This window comes from Panulirus ornatus, chromosome 63 (genome assembly GCF_036320965.1).
Source record: "Panulirus ornatus isolate Po-2019 chromosome 63, ASM3632096v1, whole genome shotgun sequence".
In the NCBI taxonomy this organism is placed as follows: Eukaryota; Metazoa; Arthropoda; class Malacostraca; order Decapoda; family Palinuridae; genus Panulirus; species Panulirus ornatus.
Window position 1 is genome coordinate 25,483,994 of NC_092286.1, and position 23,650 is coordinate 25,507,643.

The window sequence follows — 23,650 nt, forward strand, 5'->3', positions numbered from 1 at the left end:
TATTTTTGATAATTATGAATTTTCCTTTTCTTTCTTGCAGGTCCATTTGCGATGGGAGAACATCAAGAAGAGTGGGTTAGAGGAGTGGTTACGAAATGGTGGAAATGCAGAAGTTCCAACACGTGTAGATGCATCTCTCACTTCTCTTGTGGATACAACTCGATCAGCATGGCGTGTTGCATGCCTTGGGGTCAGCACTTCAACTGCAGCCCCGTTGGTAGAGTCTGCAGTGGCAATGACTACTGAACACATGACTGATTACTGCCATTTCTTAGAGGTTAAGGCCTTGAGGAATATGACTTTAGGTTGTCGCTCAGGTCTCACCATTAATAAATATCTAGAGGAATTTCCTGGGCTAGTTCATTTTCTGTATGTGGACCGTTCAACCCACCAGCTGACATCACCCACATTATTGACTGATGAAGCAGGAGAGTCTAAAGATTCAGAATCCACTGCAAATGGTGCTAGAGCTCTCACAATTGCACGCGTTTGGTCAATGGTTGAGTTTGCACGTGCCCATTTAGCAAAAGGCCATCTTTCACTCATGTGGAAGGACACCACTTTCAGTTATGCATATTTCCTGTGGTTTGAAGATAGTAGTGGCAACCCTTTAAAACCTGGTGAATTAGGGGAAAATATCAATGAGACATTGCCCTTACCTGGCGTGCTTTGTGAAGATTTTTACCGGTCTCTCTGCACTCGGACTTTCCCAGGCATGGATCCAAATCGGGTTCGTGTATATGAGCTTTTTTGTGTTCATTTGGGTTTGGCTACTTCACCATGTGTGCTGGAACACACACGCCGTCTTGCTGCTACTATATGGGAAGTTAATGGCCCAATAGATGCCAATCCCGCAGATCTGCTTTAGTGGTTTAAAGATGATTTAGAGATATTTTCATAGTTTGGTATTTATAGGGAGCCATCATAAAGTTACCAACTTTTGTGCAGTAATTTCCAACCAAATATAAGAGAAATTCTAGAGAATCTACATTCCATGAAACATCGTGATTTTATAAGTACTAATGTTGCTTCTTTTTCCAATTGTATTTATGTATTTTATCAGTGCCTCTGGCAAATTTATCTTCCCACCAAAACTTACTTCACTCTAGAAATAAACCTGAAATACCAGTTACTACTGAAATCCTGTGGATACTACATATTCATATATATTTTTCATACTTGTTCACATTTACCACAATAGCGAGGTATTGCCTGGAACAGAAGAAAGGCCTCATTTGCTCACAACCATTCCATAGTTTTATTTATAATGCACGGAAACTGCTGTTAATGGTTTCAAGTAATCTCAGGACCACCTGGATGGAAGCAATCCATCCAGCATTCCACTGGCATTACGCATATAGTTTCCCTTTCGTTCAGACCTTTTATAAAGCAGTGATAGTGTTTTATATCATGGTGTAGTTATATAATGTCCTCCCTTGTTCAGTTTATATTTTTTCTACTTGTGCTTTCACCTGGTATGCTTTCTTTTACTTTTTTATTATAACCTTTATCATTGATCACATTGTTTCTTTTTTTCATATTTTTATGATGCAGGAGGACAGTAGGCTTGTTTTCCAAGGAAGCAATCCTGTAGTAGTATTGTATTTTTTTTTTTATTTAATAGCCCCTCTTTTTTCCACGTTCATATTGCAACACTTGATAGCCAGACATTCTCGAATGTAACATTATATTTCAGCTGTTGTTGTTTCCCACTTTTTGTGGTTTTGTTCATTGTAGGTATTTTTTTTCCTCATAATTGTACTCTGTGAGGCAGCTGCCATCCTCTCCACACATCACTAAGTCTCACCTGCAGACTGAGCCCTATGAGTACGTAGAGAGATCACTTGCTTTACCCCTAAAAGAATGAGGTGTAGCCCTAAGGGTTCATCCCCTTTGACCATCATAGAATGTATGGGGTCACTAGGTGCTCATTTACATGACTCACTGGCCTTACAGCAACCTGTTTAAGACTATGATCCTATACCCTGGAGGTGAGGTAGAGCCAAGTTACCATTCACCCCCTTATACTCACTGAGTACTGGTTTCACTGCTACAAACCTGTTATTGTTGGAAATCAAAAAGTTTTTCAAAGAGGGAAGGGAAATTAAATTGTCCCAAATAGGGTTTTGCCAGTAGTAGAGAAATGGTTTCTTAGACTTCAAAAGACATGGACCAATGGGGACTGTATCACTTACAAATGAAGGCCACTTCATCACACATAATTTCATTGACTTTTGTGTAGTGCTGTTGATTCATCTTAAAAGCATTGAAAGATGTTCAGTAAGTAAAGTTAGGAGGGAAGTTTTATATATGTCACCATATTCTAACCAATGGGAAAAGGCATACATGAATTTATATGCCAAGCCCATGTCTTCCACTTTCCTGACCATATGCACAGCTAAGAACAGTGGTGGTGTGCCCTCATTTGCACATTGAAATTATTAAACCAAGGCATAAAAGAGAAAGTCTTAACTCGCAATCCCTGTTGATGAGAACAATGACTTCTTGACCCCCCTGAGTGAAATTGTACCTTCAAATTGTGGTGTGTGTTTAAGTAATTCCAGTATTCACAGCAGAAACTTCACAAGCATATGAAGGTGCTGTTATCGTATACAACTGTTTGATTTGTGAGATTTATGGTTTCCTTCACATATAGTTCTTTCAGTTGGTAAGGATGACCTCAGGATGGCCATTATCATCTTTACTGCTGCTTATTCAATACTCACACAGGCTTGATCATTGTGGAAGGTAATCAGAATTGCCAACTCAGTGCTTTTGGCGCTAGATCTAACGTTTATATATATATTTTAAATATAGTATTTAATGCTTTACCGCATTTTTTGCATTTTTATTATTATTTAGTGCCAAACTTGGTATTATTTCAATATATGAGGAAATTCAAACATCATTTGAAATATGTTGATGTGATTAAGGAAGTTTAGTCAAAACCTATTGAAGTAACAAGGAAAACAATACAAATATTGCACGAAATTTTGTTTTCACTGAAATGAATAAGTTTGATTATTTTTTTTTAACAGGTTCAGTTTGGGTGTATTCCGTGATCTCTCCCTCCCCTCAAGTCCCCTGTTCAATTTAGGTTCAGTGGGGGCTGTCGGTGGTGACAGAACTGACCATGGCCCATGAAGGACAGTAACATTTTTGGTTGTGTTTGTGTGTGGGCCATTATATTTAATGACCCCAACGAGTAATGAATATACTCGACATTTTAGAGCAGAGTGTTTGAAAAACCTCAAATATGAAGATTGGTCAAGGAAAGTAGAGGGAGGGGGATGACTCCTCATGTCTTTGCAAGTACTGCCTTTGACCTTTGTCTACCAAAATTAGTGACATTGAAAGATAACAGCTGTTCATTATGTGTTGTTGATGATCTCATTGTGCAAAGCTTTCTGTGGACTGTAAATAATAAGAATTTCAAATAAAAAAAAGCCATAGTGTAGTGCTGTTGTATGCAATGGGATTGCCACGCATTTTAACAGTGATTTGAAAAGCGATATAGGTAATTAGAAGTTATGAGCACCTTAACTGATGAGAGTAATGACATTTCAGTAATGAAACTATTGAATATCGCTATCCAGTTCTGTTCTGAAAGTAAGAAGAATGTAATGACTTTCTTGGTCCTTTTTGAGCTGACTAACTTTCATGCTAATGGGATTTGTGATGCCATCGAGAAGCCCTTGAAAAATAATGGGTTGGAGTTACAAATCCTTGTTGCAGTTGGCAGCGACAATCCTTGTGTGATGATAGGTGTTAACAGTGAAGTGTAAGTATGCTAAACTCAAGTTAGTTCTTCATCTGGTCCTGATCAGGTGTGTGTGAGTGTTTGTTTTATTTTCTGCAGCTAACTGCATCTCATGCTGCAGCAGATTGTCTTCCTAAGTGGGTTTTATGATCAGAGAGATCTATAATTGGTTCTCCACTCTGCCATTCACCAAGCAAGGAACAAGATTTTTTCCTTGATCAGTGATGGTCAAGCTCCTTTGAAAATGATACAGCTGAGCAAGACTCGAGGGCTGTCAATTGAATCAGCACTTGGCAGAATACTGCAGCCATGGATTGACTCAACACTCACTTTTAAATGGCAAGAAATGGTGACAGGTGTTACACAGCTCAGATCCTCTTATGACATGTTTTGTGACAAGAATAACTATGCCTTCCTGATATTCCTGAAGCATATTCTTGGAGAAGTTCAGCGTGGAAATGAGGAATTTGGAACAGAGGTACAGGATGCATCCAAAAACTGCTGAGTGACCTTTTTCAACTTGCTGATTCCATAAATTCCAAGGGCCTCATCCCAGGCAGAAAATTAAAGGAAGAAGATTCAGTAGAGAATTACTAGAACCCACATCAGTACTTGAGGTACGAGTTTGAAAAGATGGCACAATGTATGTTTCCTGATGAAAAGGGTATTCGAGGAAGATGCATACAGTTTGCAGTGGAGTTGGTGAAACAGCTTCATCATCGTTTGCCAAACATGTACAACTGTTACAATCATTGTCATCATTTAAGTGTAAGTGAATGCCTGCAATCTGTAAAGTTTGAAATACTGGAATTAGCAAAGATGTTTACTGATAACCGAGAAATTCTCACACACATTGAGTTCCAGTGGAAGAAGCTTCATCATGTATTGTGGAAACAACACAAGCACTCTGGGCTAAAGTATCCTTGTCCAGGGAAGCAAGAGGAGAAAATCCCTTCAGTGATCCCTTGAGTCGTCTTCAACTGCTCCGAAATTGCCTTACTTTAAAGCTTCGAAATAGACTGAGTATCAGAAGCTTAAATGCAATACTATCAAGTATGGACTAAGAAGAAACGGGAACTGCTGTTATGATTATAAGCTGCTTAAGAAAGTACTGAAAAACGTTGGGTCATTGAAAGCATATGAGTCCGCAACCAGCAGGACCCTCACGTAGACCACCACAACCCCAGGACGCTAAGGACGAGAAATTAGGAATGGTGAGTGTTTTAGCAGTCACTTGTACTTGTTATTAATAATGTATTACATCAAAAAACAAATAATTCAAAGAGCGTTTTTTCACTTGTCATTTTAGTGTTTAGCGCTTTTTTTTTAGCTTTTTTCAGGAATAAATATAGTGCCATCTGAAATTTTGAGGTTGCAACTGTGTTCATTCTGCTTAGGGAGGTTACCAATGAACTGGCCAAAGTACATATCCAGGATAGACCCAAATTCATGTACAACCATTCGTGTAATTCTTCTTAAGTTAACATAGTAACAACTTTTCATGATGTGTGACGTCACAAAACATGTTACAATATACCATTGAACAATTACACCATTGGTGTCTGCATACGTTTGGTTCTACCCCTGCTGTAAATTTTGGCCAGCTTGGTATTGGGTAATTTACATGAATAATGTAAGAGGATTAATAGATGGGAACATCATTTAAGAAATGATAAGGGTTGAATAAGCAGCCATATTCAATGAAACTTGTTTGAGAGATGATCTGCTTAGATATACCTACACACACATGCCCACACTGTATTCATTTATTTTTATTTATTTTGCTTTGTCGCTGTCTCCCGCGTTTGCGAGGTAGCGCAAGGAAACATGAAAGAAATGGCCCAACCCACCCCCATACACATGTATATACATACTATATATATATATATATATATATATATATACACATATATATATATATATTTTATTTTATTTTGCTTTGTCGCTGTCTCCCGCATTTGCGAGGTAGCGCAAGGAAACAAAGAAAGAAATGGCCCAACCCACCCCCATACACATGTATATACATACACGTCCACACACGCAAACATACACACCTATACATCTCAATGTACACATATATATACACACACAGACACATACATATATACCCATGCACACAATTCACACTGCCTGCCTTTATTCATTCCCATCGCCACCTCGCCACACATGGACATAACGTTATATCCCCCTCATGTGTGAAGGTTGTTATGTGCGAAGCTTCGTGGAACAAGTGAATTGTTCTATTAGTGTTACTTTGGTCTCTTTTCTCTCTGTTTTGTTTTTTGTTTTGTTCCTCCCTTGACGAGATGGCGACTTTAGCAGTGCCAATGTAATGGAAAGCAGCTTCACGTCGAGGTTACCAGCCATGGAGAAGATTTAGTATGCCAAACTTTTATTATTTTCTCTTGAGTGTAGCAGCACAGGAACCTCGCCCTTATGGTCACACACATGTGGTACTACTGTCTTGAGTCTGGATCTGCTTGTAAGAGGTTTTTACAATTTCATTCTCCATTGGAACATCCCAAAAGTATCCCTTATTTATTTATTTATTTTGGGGTGGGAGGAGGTATGATTATGCGTCAAAGTTTGGGCTGAGTTTCTAAGGAATTCATCACACACACACACACACACACACAAATGAAAGAAGTGAGGGAAGTACACAAGTGGTTACAATCTAACGTTCAAATATGAGTTTGATTAGGAATGAAAGAAATAGCAGTGACCAAGCGTTTTCTTTGAAGGCATAGTAATTGCTTTTAATTTAGCTCAGCGTTATGTTACGTTGTGTGGCCCATGTGTCAGAGACAGGGCTTGACCTGAATCCTTTATTTGAGGTTATAGTCGTCAAGAATATGGCCTTAACTGGCAGTCTTGTCTCCTGTATGTTGTGTCATTTGAGAGAGACAATATGGCCTCCGTCGTCATCCTTGTGTGGATTGCGAACGATGAAACCAGAATGACCAATTCTTCCATCTGCCATGGTAAGGTCTAAAGACTCTTGTTTTTCAGTTGTTTTTTCACTAATTTGTTCCAATTAAGACATTCCTGGTACCAGAGTGAGGTAAGTGTGCATTTACTATTGGTTGATTACACGTTAGGTTTGACCACCTTGTTCGGGGTCAGGGGTTAAGCGTGGCAGCATTGCGTGTGTGAGATGTGGTACATTGGCATCTGTGTACCCCCAGTGGACGTGACCCTGGAGAAATAGGTATCATGCACTTCATAATGATCATGTGTCTTAACAGACAGTTTGATACAAATTCAGCAGCAGGTTTTACCTGTTCTGAAAAGATGTATTGATGCTTTCTGAAGTTTCCTTTTACTTATGTGAAAGACCTTTGAAATCCACTGTTAGGGTCTTAGCTTTTTCAATTTTTGCGTGCCCCCGCGTGGGTTTTATTTTTTCTCTATTGTTTTTCATGGACCTTTATTTCCACCCCTTTGATCTCCTGTGTGCTGGTTGTCAAAGGTTCTTACGTTTGTCTAGTTCCAAATGGTCACCTTAATTAGCATGAGGATCTTCCCATTTGCCATGGCACATCTGATGTTGCCTTGTCCATTTAAGTGCACTGCTTCAGAATCTATGCATGTGTCATTTTAATACTGTTGTGTTGCTCTTTTTAAAAGGACTCCAGTAATAGAAATTGTCTCTGTTGGGTTGCATCTGTCTATACTTCTCAAGGTCTTAATTTCTCAAGGTCTTAATTAGCAGGGGATCCATCTTCCCTGGTCTGCCCCAGGCTGTTTCAACCCTCTCTGCAAAGGAAATTTTTACATCATGATGTGTAACTAGTTTTATTTTTTTACTTGTTCACGCCTGTGCTTGAGTTGTCAGCAAGGTACTGTCTTTTACAAGGAAACTTTAATGTGATGACCTTCCCTAAGGGGGAAGACAATACAAGTACCATAAGCCATGGAGGTGGTCATAGTTTTTCTTTTTAATTAGTTCATGTTGTACTCTCTCAGGGTGTTGTCCAGCAAGTAAGTTTCTGTTCTTGCTTCCTGTCGTACCTTCCCCTCTCGTTAAGAAACTTCTCTCTTCTTAAAGTAGTCATCATTAGAGTGACACCCTTGTCCCATGAATTATGAGGTGATCAGCCTGTATTGTTGAGCAGCTCAGGGGAAGCTCTCATCATTGCTGGATGGAGGTCACAGATTGGTCGGTGTTCTGGAATGAAGTCTTGCCCTGACCCATAATTAGGTGGTTTGCAAAGGATGAGAGGCATAATACCACCAGAATGTGAGGTTGTTCAAGGCTACCAACTTCCCAAAGATCATAGGACATTTTCATTAGCTGATAGGACATTGTCCAGAGAGAAATAGTTTCGCTTTCTTCAAAACTCATCTTTTCTATTTGTGCTTACATGAGCACGAAGGCTAATTTACAAGATGAGCAGAATGAAGGTTGCAAAAAAAAAAAGATTTAAAGGCAAGGGTATAATAACCACACACTTATGGACCAGATCCTGTGTGTGGATAGTCCAGTTTTGCCTGTAGTAGTTCATAGCCATACCCAATGCACATCCAAGGAAATGAGAATCCTTTGCAGTACAGAGAGCCTTGTTATGTCACATTTGTATATATTCAAACCTGCCAAATATCTTAATATGCCTGCTAATGTTTGTTTATGTATGTTTACATTTTTTCTGGCTCATAGTTGAAGTACAGTACGAAACAGATATGATTGGATACTAGTTACCCATAATTCAACTCATTTTTTCAACTTGTTTTTTCTCTTAGTCTTTCCTTGCTTCAGACTCCAGGTGCCACATACCCGCTATTTATTTCTTAGGCACCCTAACTCCCTGCATGTAGTCATTTTAGAACCAAGTTAGAAATGAAAATTGGATTGATGATTGCATAGCAGTTGGTGCGTCCTATAAATTCAAATATTAGAATTCAAAGCTAAATTTAGTGTAATTTTAGTAATCAAGCTATGAATGTTTTGTTACTATGGTCCAGCATTATACCTTTGCTTTTCATTATATTTAGTTTGCAACATATTTACAGTATAGTATTTTCAAATTAAGATAAATGCATTCAGAGGGAACAGAACAGTTCTGCATATTTTGCATAACCTGTGAGATCAGGAGAAAATCATGGCTAAAGTAGCAGATTACTGCAGCTTATACCAAGAGATCCCTTACCATCTTTTTCAGTAATCCTATAACATCCTGTTCCCCACACGTAGTCATGTTTTGAAACTGGATAGAAATTAAGAGTGCATTATATGCCAATTACTGTAACCTGAAATTGTTAATATTGAAATGTAATGGCATTATACATAGCCGTTGGTCATCCAGATTTTTAGTACACCCAGTCCCTGCTGTATAGAATAATTGCTCTCTTGAAATGTAATCAAAATAGTGAAATTCTGTATATTGAACCCTATTTCCCCTTAGACTCGCATTGTATAGTTGGAGAAGCATTCTTTCTGAAAAAATTCCATGTTTTACAGTTGAAAACGCTTATGGATGCTTAGAACATTACTTAAATGTTTATCAATTCTAATAATGCTATGAAACTTTCGTAATGATCCTACAAGGAAGCAAACAAAAATTACTGCACAAAAGTAAGATAATATATTCAACTCATACCAGAGAGTGGCTGTTGTTGCATGAAATGGTTTGGTCTGAAGCTGTAGGGCAGTTAATGCTACAGGCAGTTACTATTAGAAAAGCATTTTCCATCTTAATTATGTTGGAACTGGAGGGTATTGCTGTAAAAATATATATGTCCATAGATTGCTGCCATTTATGCCTCTTTTCTTCATACATTTCTTTGCAGTTGATCATATCTGTTATTCCTCTGGAAGTAATAAGTCTGCATTCCTAGCTTAGATAATTCTTAGTAAGAATTTGCAAACCTGCCACAAGATGTTTTGTTCTGTAGCATATGAATGGTCTTGTACCCTCCCACAAGAATGAGAGATGCAGTATAAATCCGATGTCCATAGGGAAGCTAGATGCTAGTGATGTAATCAGCTTCTGGTTTTGCATTATCTTCTCTTCGGTTGAAATGAATGTTTTATCAGGCATATGCTTTAAACAGAGTCCTATCTCATCAACATTGAACACTTTTGATGTGTACCTACCCTCTTCACTTATTTTTTCCAGCACTTTAGGATAATTATTAGCTGCTTCAACTTCTGCACTAACAGCCTCATCACTCATCTTAATATTATGCAAACTGTGTGTAAATCTCTCAAACTACCCTTTCATGTTCACTATATGAATCCCCAAACAGTCTTTCCACCTTTTCCTAAGTCATCTTTGTGTTTAATGGCATGTTATGTTGATTCTGGTAATTGTCTTGGGCGCTTTACAGTCTTTGCATGTTTTCTCTTGCATAGCAAGTAATTTTGGTTTTTATTTTTACTTATTGTTTCCTCCATCAGCATTGTCCTTTATGCTTTTGAATCTTCACAGTTTTTACCTTTGCAAACCACCATAGTACATCTAATTTTACAGTTAATGTCCCATTTTTTTTCTCTATTTTTTTTTTACCCTAAAAATGTCTTTGATAGTTACCCTGCATCTTATATGCCAAATGTTACTCTTATTCATCATCTGTGTATCATACACAGCATATATACCTTTCCCTCAATGTACATGGCAAATGTGTACCTAGAAAATGGTTTACAGATCAAATTTGTAAATCATACCTATTATTGAACAGCGAATATTGGTTAGTCCTAGTAGATCTTACTTAGGAAGATCAGTGAGTGGTATTAAGTGAGTTTGCAGGGACAACATCATTGTGTTATGCACATGGTCAATTTATGCTAAGTTGGTGTGTTTTATACAAAGGAATCCAAACAACAACTGACTGTTGGCTCCTTTGGAGGCTGTACGTAATAGTGGAAGATACTAAAATTCACAGATTAGTGTAGTAAAAGTTGGAAGGCATAGTGGATGAATTATGTTCGATGACGATAAGAGTAAATATCAGGTGTTTGAATGAAATGAAGGATTTTTGCTGAATATTTCCTGCTAAAAACCACAGTGCATTGCAGTTGCTAGAAAATACAGTAATTGATTTGCAGTTTCGTAATGCACCTCCACTATCACCAGTAGCTCTGAATGCACTTGCTTAATGCACTTGTTGCAGTCTTGACTTACTGTTGTTATAAGGTTGGAAAAGGGTAAAATACAGGTATAAGCAAGATTCATACAATATGTACTGGAGGTTACCCTTAAGAAAACTGAATGCATAATGGACCAAACTGAAAATAGAGGAAGTATTATGAGGTACATGCAAGGACACGCTGTTTACTGCTCAGTGTAACACTTTTTTGCATGACTATGCTTCGGAAATATGAGTTAGAGAATGAGCTAAAGATACAAAAATTTCCCTAGAAACAAATTTCAGCCAACCAACTAATGTTTTGGATGCCAAGTTATATGCTGAATGGTAGCATATCTCTGTATTGTCAGTTTCTCAGTCGCAAATTGTTAGACCTTCCATGATCAGCTTCTTTTAAGATGTATTTAGTCATGAGTGATTCATTATACAAGACAGTAGAGTATCTGTAAAATTTTATTTTTTTATGAGATAAGATTTTCAAAATACATGCTGTAATCTCTGAACTGGGTGAATTGAATACAGTATTAGTTAGATATTCAACTGGATTTGTAATTTTGCAAAGGACATCAATGGTACTTCTTCCTGGTGGCTTTTTCTGTATGCTTGAGACTCCATTTGGATGCTATATCAGTTATGGTTAATCATATGAATTGTTTTAAAGACAGAAGATTATTAATCCTTAGCTTTTCAGTTTAGTTGTACATGTGGCTGTATATAATCAACTGGTTTCTTGTATTCTTTAGTGAAGAATTTTATGTGATTTGGCACTCGCATAGATCATCATTTGTTAAACATTTGAGTGTTCCTTTTGCTTCATTTCTTCACATGTAATTAAAACAACTCATTACGTGACATTATTTTCTATAATGTTTACTTCATTTCTGCTAGAAATAGATATATAAGTTATCTTGACACTCGACACTCAGAATAGTTTTCAGGTACAGATGCTCCCCAACTTACAACCTATATTACTCAAGACCATCTGTACATACGCCCAGAAAAAAATATGAATTAAAAAGTGTATGTAGATATAGATGTTATGCTTGGTCAAATGGCTGCCAGTGCTGATGACTGTGTACATACGAGTGTGAATTATCAGACGATCCTGGCGTTGTGTACATCACAGCATCTCTCTCAGTTCTTGCTCTCAGTTACCATTCAGTAAATGTGCATTAATCAGTAAGTATAACGAATTTTTGTGTTGTATTAAACCTTTTTTGTATTAAATCCCAAAGAAGATGATGAGCAAGAGGAAAAACCCATCATACGTTGATAGATCTGGCAAGAAGCCAAGGAAAACACTCAATTTGGAATTTTAAAATGAAGGTAATCACCCAATATGAAGGAGGGAAACAAAGTTCATGTAAATGCAGGTGAAGCATTGAAAGGTTCTTCAAATATGAGGTCTACAATAATAACAAAGCAATGACAAAGGGCCCATCCTTGAAATGGAAAAGTTGTTGATGCTCTGGATGAAAGATCAAGTTTAAAAACGTATACCACTAAGCTTAATAACAATTGAGGCAAAAGCTAGAAGTCTTTTTGAGACTTTGAAGGAGTGAGCAGGAGAGGATAACATTGAGAACTTCATAGCATGTTATTGTTGGTTCATTAGATTTAAAAGAAGATATAGTTTGCACAATGTTCGAGTCACAGGTGAAGCAGCAAGTGCTGACAAAGGAGCTGCTAAAAGTTCATTGAAAGTTTAGATGAATCAGTCTGTGAAGCGAAGAATCTTAAATAAGATTCAAGAAGAAACTACAGAATCTTATGATAAAGCTGGTTGATAAAAAGTGAGATGATCATGATAGAAATTGAGTAGGATAAAAGAATGCTGTACAGGTACATGAATTCTACGTGCCACGCTGACATATGTCAGACATACTTCCTTTTCGAGATACGATAGGACAGTCAGAACAACCCGGATGTACGTTGGAGAGCATTTGTATTAGTGTATTTCTAAACATAAGGATACTGCTAAAATTCTTGTTGGGCTAAAAGTTACATATGCTTCTGTCTATCTTAGGTTGTAAGGTTGGTAAATAGTAGGCTGTTTCTTGTAGGTAATATTTACTCTAGTAGAAATTATATATGATCTGATGTTTCTACTTAATATTTGTCAATATGAATTATGGAGTTATGTAGGATATACATTGAATAATAGTGTGTAGCAACTTAGAGGGTCTATTAGGAATAATTTTGTCGTTTCCATGTATACTTGTATCGAACCTTCATTACTATGCAGATCTTTTCGTAAGTCAAGGTTCTTCAGGTTTTTAATTGTATATATTTATCCTTCATACTGACTGCAAAGGGGGAGAAAAAATTTAAGCAAACGTACTCTCATGAGCAGAATGTATGTCATAATTTATACAACCACAGGACACCTTTCACATTGGGATTTTAGGGCTATAACCTCAGGAGCCCCAATCCAGGAGCTCCTGCAGCTGTCGAGGCTACACTACAAAAATTTTATCAGATGTAGGTGAGTTCTGATAGACCTCTAATACTGTTCAAGATGCTGCTGGAGAAAGATCTGGTGCTAAAAAGATGTTGATGGAGAAAGGCCTAGTACCAAGGGAGTGTAAAAGCATGAAAGTCACACCTGCCTATAAGAAGGAGACTGGGAAGAGTTGTTAAACTAGAGACTTAGATCCCTGATGAATGTGGTCTGTAAGGTATTAGAAAAAATAATCAGAGAGCAGAGAAGAAATTACCTTATTGAGAGACAACAAGTTTTCAGGGAAAGAAGGTAATATGTAATGAGCTTTTAGATTTCAACAAGAGGTTAAATTCAGTATTTACAAAAGAGAAGACGGTGTGGAGTTATTATGTATGGACTGTCAAAAAGCATTTGACACTGTATTGCATGGAAGGCAAAGTCAGGAGCTGTATTGCCAAGCAGAAATAATGGGGAGACTCCTTTGATGAATCGATTATCATTGTGGAAGGGAACAAAGGATGCATATCATGAGCCTTTCAAAATGGGCTGGGTCATCAACTGAGTTTTGGAGGATTCTCTTCTAGGACTTTCCTGATATTTGTTAGTGACTTGCCTGAAGGCAGACTCCTTGTTAAGTATGTTTGCAAATGTTACAAAGGTTACGAGGGAAGTGAAAAAATGGATGATTGCTTCAGTTTACAATGGGACTTTGACAGACTCTACAATCTGTCTGACACATGTTTGATAAAGATCAACTTCAGAGAATATAAAGTATTAAGGATGGGTCACAGCAAAGAAGGTCTCAATTTGACTATCATGTGGTAGGAAATAAGTGGTAGGAATCTTCGTGAGAAAGACATTGAGGTTGACATCTTCCTTAATGTCACCATAATCCATCTTAGGAGAATGGTTAAGGAGACCAGTTGTGTGCTAGCAGATAGAATTGCATTCATATCCATGGATAAGGAAATACTGTTTTCAGCAAGATGTTCACATCTTACATGTGGTCAGAACCAGAATTTACTTTCCAATTTTGGTCACTGCATGCAGCCTAAAGAGGCACAAAGAGCTAATAGAGAAGGTCCAGAATGGAGCAGCAAGGATGGCACTGGAATTGGGAGAGCTGAGTTACAGAGAAAGGTTAGAGGCCTTAAATCTACCCACTTTGGAGGAGAGGGGGGTGACCTGATCACAACTGATGATGTTGACAGTGAACAAAGCCCCAAGAGAAGTAAGGATGAAAGAACCAAGTGTAACTTGAAATTAAGCAAGCAGCATAGAAAATGTGAAGTAATTTACCTACAGGATTTGTGAACAAATTGAATCAAATGAATGAAGATACAGTAAATGCAGACATACAAAAATTTAGTCATATGACAGATAATGTGCAAGAGATAGAGCCCCATGCTTGTAAAATTCCCTCCCTGTAAAAGACAATAGGCTTTTGCCCATAGAAGCAGTGACAAGAAGATCCTTGAAATGAGGAGTTCTTTGACAAGACTGTGGTCTTTTTCACTAACTGAGAGTGATTTTGCCTTGCCAAAGATGTCTTTTTTCGTATAGACTTTATATGAGAGGGATGCAGCTTAGATGTCTCATTTTACCTCTTTTTAAAGAAATTTATCAAAGTTTGTTGCTAATTTGATCATAGTACTCTTAGATACACTCCCCAACTACAAATCCCAATGTGACACTCATAGTTACACTGCCCAGCTGCAGAAGCCAACAGCTCTCTTCTTTTTCATTGAGAGCCCCTGAAAAGCTGAAATTGTGCCCACAAGGTAGGTGTTTGTAACTACAGGTAGGCAAATCAAACTTAGATTCTCCCAAAATTGACTGTTTGGGATTAACAAGCCAAAGAAATGCACCAAAAAAAAAAATGAATAATTGTATTAAACTAGAAAAAACATCATTCAATCCCATCAGGCAGAAATGTGTTGAATGACTGTTAAAAGGTCAGGAATCATTGTTGAGCTGATGTTTTATATTCTCTGTAAATTACACAGAGACAGTGATTTGTTGTTTAAGTGTTTACTATTGTTGTATATTAGGCCAAAGTGTAAAAGCATGCCTGATACATGTAGGCAAACCTAGTGGAAATGTTTATTAAACTGCTAACCTGCATTCCCTTCAACAAGAACCATAAAAGTATTGTCATGTAGTATCTTGAAGTTATAAATTTAATTGACAGGCTCTATGAGAGCCATCAGTATTTACTTGAAACCCTATTTACATACCATATTTGAATGACAGCCTAATATAGGAAGCTATAGCTGCAAACAACTCAAGCTACAGTCACCTGCATCCTTGATGCTTTAACTCTTTGGATAGCCTGGTTGTTTGCCAGTGACTTGAATTTTCAGTACTGGTTGTCTCCAACTTATGAATGAATTAAGATCTTGGACCTTGTCCATAAATCAGAAAAGTATGAGGGAAATCATGGTAATTTACATAAAATTATGTGACTATAATACTATATTAGATAATTTTTGAAATATTATAAAAGATCATATTAAGCAACATTTAATGAAAAAATATACATTTAATTTGTTCCCATGTTTGTAAGTGTGAGTAATCTATTTTGTATGTGGGACTAGGTACTAAAGAGTCTTTTTCTAAGCTCATTTGTATATGGTAAATTGTGCTATGGGTGTTTGTAAGTCAGATGTTCAAAAGTTGAGTACTTCAAGCGATACTGATATTTTTTGTGCTTGCTGAGATGAAATGGGCAGCTGAATGCCCTAATTAGGGAAATCTTTATAATGATACATATATATTTATATTTATTATACTTAAATCACTGTTTTCTGTGTTAGTGAGGTAGCACCTGAAAACAGAGGAAGAATGACCCATCCACTCATATACACACACATATATATATACATAAACGCCCATACATGGACACATATGTATTGACATATACATACATATGCATACACAGACATATACATACTTGCTTGCTTTCATCCATTCCTGTTGTACCCCGCCCCACAGGGAACAGCATCACTAACCCATGCTTCAGTGAGGTAGCGCCAAGAAAAAAGACATAAAGGCCACATTCGTTCACACAAAGTCTAGCTTGTCACGTGTAATGCACTGAAATACACATATACACACACCAGGTACTTATTTTATTGGCTAGTCCTTAGGAGAGGATGAACAACTGCCTTCCACAAACAGGATTTGAACCTATGCAGATTCGACCTCTGGGTGGTTCATGAATGCTTCTTGGTGATTGCAGGTTTCAATTTTTTTTTTCATGGTGGTGAATAAGTATTTCCACTTGATGACAACACCCAGGAAGACTTTGAAATGAACACCAAATCAAGTTACACCCATACATGTATGCAGAAGGAAACTTGATCGTGGTGCTAGGCACCTTTGCCACCCATGCTTATATACACACGTACGCAGAGATTGCTCTTATTTTAAGTTTTTCTTTATGTAAACTTTAAAAGTTAAATGTTTTCATATAAATATGTTTTCTTGTTCCACAGTACAGGACTCGTATATTGATATATATATATACATATATATTTATTTATTTATTCATTCATTTATTATACTTTGTCACTGTCTCCCGTGCAAGGTAGCGCAACGAAACAGAAGAAAGAATAGCCCAACCCACCCACATACACATATATACATACACGTCCACACGTGCACATATACATACCTATACATTTCAGCGTATACATATATATACATACACAGACATATACATATATACACTTATACATTATTCATACTTGCTGCCTTTATCCATTCCCGTCGCCACCCCGCCTCACATGAAATGATACCCCCCTCCCCCTACACGTGCACAAGGTAGTGCTAGGGAAAGACAACAAAGGCCACAATCGTTCACACTCAGTCTCTAGCTGTTATGTATAATGCACCGAAACCACAGCTCCCTTTCCACATCCAGGCCCCACAAAACTTTCCATGGTTTACCCCAGACGCTTCACATGCCTTGGTTCAATCCATTAACAGCACATCAACCCCGGTATACCACACCATTCCAATTCACTCTATTCCTTGCACACCTTTCACCCTCCTGCATGTTCAGGCCCTGATCGCTCAAAATATTTTTCATTCCATCCTTCCACCTCCAATTTGGTCTCCCACTTCTTGTTCCCTCCACCTCTGATGCATACATCCTTTGTCAGTCTTTCCTCACTCTTTCTCTCCATGTGACAAAACCATTTCAATACACCCTCTTCTGCTCTCTCAACCACACTCTTTTTATTACCACACATCTCTCTTATCCTTTCATTACTTACTTGATCAGACCACCTCACACCACATATTGTCCTCAAGCATCTCATTTCCAACACATCCACCCTCCTCCGCACAACCTGATTTATAGCCCACACCTCGCGACCATATAACATTGTTGCACCACTGTTCCTTCTAACATACCCATTTTTGCTTTCCGAGATAACGTTCTTGCCTTCCACACATTCTTCAATGCACCCTGAACCTTCACCCCCTCCCCCACCCTGTGACTCGCTTCCGCTTCCATGGTTCCATTCACTGCCAAATTCACTCTCAGATATCTAAAACACTTCACTTCCTCCAGTTTTCCTCCATTCAGACTTACCTCCCAGTTTACTTGTCCCCCAACCCTACTGTACCTAATGACCTTGCTCTTATTCACATTTACTCTCAGCTTTCTTCTTTCACACACTTTACCAAACTCAGTCACCAACTTTTGCAGTTTCTCACCTGAATCAGCCACAAGTGCTGTATCATCAGTGAACAAGAACTGAATCACTTCTCAAGCCCTCTCATCCACAGCAGACTGCATACTTGCCCCCTCTCCAAAACTCTTGCCTATATGTCTGTGTATGTATATGTATGTATGCGTTGAAATGTATAGGTATGTATATGTGCATGCGTGGGCGTTTATGTTTATACATGTGTATTTGGGTGGGTTGGGCCACTCTTTCGTCTGTTTCCTTGCACTACCTTGCTAAGGCAGGAGATGGCAACAAAGTATAATAATAATAATATATATTATACTGAATCCCTGTTTCCCATGTCTGCGAGGTAGCGCAAGGAAGCACTTTTTTTTTCATGGTCCCCTCTTCGAAAGAGGTGCCCATAAGGATTGGACCATTGTTGGTAGAATATATTTTGTGTATATTTCATACATTTGTTGTAATTAAATGGTATATCTGAACTTTGCATGATTATTTAAATGACATCAAGGCGGATCACGCTGACACAAATATGTCAGTTTTCCGAAGAATTTACATATTTATAATTGTCCAATGACCACTCTTGGAAGGGTCCTGGAGTAACTTCAGGATTCCTTTTCCTGGAACTTTTGCAGCTCATAGGCTGTGCTGCTTCCTGAACCAGGGTCATGGATTCCGTAGGAGTGAGTTCTCTGACAAAACTGTACTCCCAATGATACAGCCTCTCCAAAAGGTGAATTTTCACTTGCAGTAACCCCATGCAGCCAGAGTATGGTAACATATGCCAAAATATATATGCATATGTACATGAGTATTATAAAGAATAATGGCACTAGAAATGCTTGGATTATGCCTCTGAATATCTTTGGCTTTATTAGAATTAAGTAGGCTAGTTATTATATAGTATATTGTAGAATTATTTTGGCATATTTTCCATGACTTTTTTTCCCTATTTTTCACAACAAAACATCGAGTTCAACCAGTTTCAGTGTCAGATATGGAAGCTTTAGAGTCTTTTCACCTTGAAAATGTAATGAAAAAGGTCTTATGAAAAATTTTAATTTCTTCATGGCAAAATGATATTTTTAAGAAACTGTCCCTAAAAATTAAATGTGTCAAAAGGGTTAAAGCAGTCATAACCTCCATTATAGTCTTTCTTGTTGGAGCCTTCTTTTTTTCTCATTTCAGAGCTATTTGCTTTGTAAGCATTCAATTTTTAACTTAGATTATCTGTTTTGTTAGCTTGTGGTATTTTATCTTGCATCATTATCCATAAATTACCCAAGGACAAGGTATGGAAGAGTTTTATAGTAGCTTATGAATCGGTCCATTTAGCTTGCTAGGATGTACATCTCCCTTTCCACTTCTTTCTAAAGAATATGACTCCATCACAAATTGGACAATATCTTCTTGTATTCAGGACAGGTTATCTTTGAGAATGGTTGCTTTCTTGGCGATAGTCAGTCACTCATCCCACTTTCAACTTTGTTACCCATTTGGATGAGTGGGTTCATGATATATTTTGGGGTAGAAAAAGTATTAGTTGTTTCAGTATAGCACTGGATTACCTGCGAATGTAAAAAACATTGTATTGAAAGTTTATCATATTCATAGAACATGGGTAATTCTGGGATCAGATGCTCACTTTGAGAAAAAAAAAATTACATACATCATTATTATCTTTAAGTAAACTAAGAGTAGACCTTTTTCATTTTTTCTCATCAGACAGAGGAAAGAAAAAAAATGTCGTGTTTTGAATGTAATAGTAAGTATTGACAAAGCTATAAATGTTCATTTTGTGACGTACATTTCCATGATTTTATCCAGATTCTAGTCATTACGATAAGATGATAATGCTGTATCTTTTCTGTAATATCCTCTACCCCATTGAATAATTTCTATATTGTGTGTTATTGAAATGTCCATATTATGTTATTTTCCCTTACAAAACTAAAAAGAATTTATCATGGAGAATATTGTGCCAAAGAATTCAAGAGAATAAGATAAAAGTAAATGTGCTGTGAATAGTCGCTTACATATGAAATTGAGGAAATTTTTGTAGTCAAGACGTCTGTTGAAGTATGTTCATATGAAATGATACTTTAAGAAGATACATATATCATTCCAGTAATACTGTCTTGTATGGATTCCTTTTTAATATGTAACTGAGAATATTTTCTAATCTCTTTGGCTTTTTTTCATGTTATTTCTCGGTCTTTGAATGGGAAGTTTGTTTGTTTGTTGAATGTTTCCAGGAAATAACAACCACTTTGTAAAGTATGATTTTCTCAGATTTTGGAATGCTAGAGACTCATTGTAGATATAGTTAACACTGAAAATGTTTAGAAAACAGTGTTTTCTGTATAAACTTTGTGCCAAAAATTCATCAGATTATTTATCAGTGACAGTGTTTATATAGTGATGAAATAATTGTATGCATGTGTGCATTAAATTGTGGATGTTAGGCAGAAGTATTATTTGATGAAATTAAATGTATGACCAGCGGTGTGATGCTTGTTTATATTGACAGTACTTTTGGTAAAACATGCTTTTGTATGTATTAATCTGCTCTTGTATGTTCAAATGTTAATTTAGCAATGTTTCATTAGTAGATGCATTAATTGATATCGAAGGGTTTGAAACTTTTGTATAAATCTAAAGAATACAGTGATTTTTTCTCTGATGATATACTATATTTTTATTTCTTATGCAGTTTCCTTTCACAACTTCAGTGACAGTCAGAAAGTCTTCATTATGTTAATGTAAAATGTTAGTGGTAGTCACTCAATCTTTCCTGAAATGTGTATAAATCTGCCCATATTCTTTAAATTGATGAATTAAAATATTCTTTATTTGAATAACTCATATTTAAACAAATTTCTAGCAGAATTAAGAAACTATCACAAAGGTATCATACTGTGATCACAAAGTATAATTGTACTGGATGAAATATTGAAATTGCATTTAAGATGTTGATGACTTTGTATATATATTTTTTTCATCATACTTGATTGCTGTTTCCCCACATCAGCAAGGTATTGCCAAAAATAGACAAAGAAGTCATCTCATTTGCTCACATCTATTCTCCAACTGTCATGTGTAATGTACAGCCCCATATGCAAACAAAACCATACCTCACAGATTTTTCCCTGGTTCCCCAGCTGTTTCACATGCCCTAGTTCGGTCCATTTGACTACATCACTCACCAGTTCACTCTTTCCCATGCACACCTTACACCATCCTGCATGTTCAGGCCTCAAGCACTCAGAATCCTATTCACTTCATCCTTCCATCTCCGGTTTCATTTCCCTTTTCACCTTGTCCCCGCCACTTCTGAAACATATATTCTCTTTATCAACCTCTCCTCTCTTATTCTCTCCATATGTCTGAACCATGTAAGTACTCCATCTTCCGGTGTTTCAACCATACTTTATTCATTACTATACCCCTCTCTTACCCAATCATTTCTTACTAAATCAACCCACATTACACCACACGTCATCTAACATTTCATTTCCACCACTTTCACCTTATGTACTTTCTCACCTATAGTCAGTCCATGCCTTGTATCCATACAACACTCTTGAGAATACTTTATCTTCAAACATGCCCATCTTTGCCCTCCCAGATAGTGACCTCTCTTTCCACATATTCCTCAATGCTCCCATGGTTCCATTTTCTACCATGTCTACTCTCAGGTATCTAAAACAATTCACTTCATGTTTTCCCCATTCAAACTTGCATCCTAACTAGTCTGTCTCTTTCTGTTATTAAACTTAATAACCTTTCTTTTATTCACATTTACTCTCAAATTTCTCCCTTCATGCACACTCCCCAAACTCAGACACCAGCTTGTGCAATGTCTCATTCATATTTACGACCAGTATCATGTCATCAGCAAACAACATTTGACTTGATATCCACTTGCCCTCTTTTTTCACTCCCTACAACTTCTTCTTTACCTGCTGCTTTTTCTCATACATCTTCCAATCACTTGCACTTCTTCCCTCCAAATAATGCCCATACACCTCTCTCTTTGACTAGCAGTTTAACTCACTCATTCCCAGAACTTGCTACAAATTTCTCTTGCACGTGAAAGCATTGCTTTCGTAAATACCTCCCACTCCTCATTTACTCCATTTACTCTCACCTTTTTGCCATTCTGCTTTCAGGCTCTCCTGGTATATCTCTTCTCACAAGCGTCTTTTCCCAGCTCGCTCACTTCACAACCATCTTCCCACCCATATCATTTCCTCTTCCTAAATCCTCAATGAACCTTCACCTTTGCCTCCATCAAGTAATGATTAGACATCCTACCAGCTACCTCTCAGCACATTTACATCTGAAGATCTCCTCTTTGCACTCTTATCAATTAGTACATAATCAAGTAATGCCTGATTTCCATCACCCCTACTCTCCCGCACATACATTTGTCATTTTCAAACTAGGTATTCCTAGCCACCAATTCTTTTTCAAAACACAACTCCAAAATCTGTTTACCATTTTTTCACAGTACCAGGTACCCTATGACTTCCATTTATACTCTTACCTACCGCTTTACCCACTCTCACATTCAAATTATCCATCATTGAAACTCAATCCCTTGCATCAAAACTGCTGATACACTCGCTGAAATCCTCCCATAACACAAGCTTCTTTTTCTTAATCTTGTCATTTCCAGATCATAAGCACAAATTATGACCCACCTCTCATAATCCACTTTTATTCTTACCTATGTCTATCTGGAATTTGTATCATTACACTTTTTCACACATTCCCACAACTTCTCCAGCAGCAGTGCTACCCTTTCCATAGCTCTCACCTTCACACTAACCCCCCGACCCTTCCATTCACCATACTCACCACCACATACATAAATTAAAAACAGTCATGGTGACATAACTCGCTCCTATGGGAGACCCACGTACAAATTGAACCACTAACCATCCTTTTTACTTATGTTCATATGTGCCTTACTCTCTTGGTAAAACCTCCTTACTGCTTCTGATAGCTTTCTTCCCACATAGTGTATTTGTAACACCTTCCACAAACCATTTTTATCAACCCTGTTGTATGCTTTCTCTAGATCTATAAAAGACATGTACAAATCCTTCTTTATCTCTTAAGTATTTCTCATACACACTGTTCAAAACAAACAATTGATCCACATATCCTCTACCAGTTCTAAAATTGCATAGGTCCTTCCCAGCCTGAAGCTCTTTGCATGCCACCACCTTCTCAATTGGCACTCCCCCAGACTGCTTAACAGGTACACTCAACAAAATTATCCCTCTGTAATTCGAACATTCACCTTTGTTCCCCGTACCTTTATAAAGTGGCACTAGACAGGCATTCTTTCAGTCCTTTAAAAGTGTACCACACAGACTTAGAAAATCTTAACTAACCAATCAGCAACACATTCATCCTCTTTAAGAAATTCAACTGCAATACCATCCTCTCCAACTGCTTTGCTTCATGTTATACAATGCTCTCACCATGACTTTTCCTCAAACCACTTGCCATTCCTCTCACACTTTGCTTACTTCCTGAATCAAATACCCCATATTTGCCACCTTATCATTAAACACATTTGATAATCATTCAGAGTACTCACCTTTATCACCTCTTCTTTGCCTGTTGTCACTTCCCATTTGCCTCCTT

At 37.4% G+C, this 23,650-nt stretch overlaps 1 protein-coding gene across 1 annotated transcript in view; it reads left to right on the plus strand.

Annotated features, from left to right (window-relative positions):
* HPS1 (Hermansky-Pudlak syndrome 1 protein) overlaps positions 1 to 20,677 on the plus strand; it is a 35,674-nt gene extending 14,997 nt beyond the window's left edge. Inside the window, exon 8 of the mRNA XM_071656629.1 lies at positions 41 to 20,677. Within this exon, the coding sequence (XP_071512730.1) occupies positions 41 to 868 (828 nt within the window). The 3' untranslated portion in view covers positions 869 to 20,677. The remainder of the gene's footprint in view (positions 1 to 40) is intronic.
* The last annotated feature ends 2,973 nt before the right edge of the window (positions 20,678 to 23,650 follow it).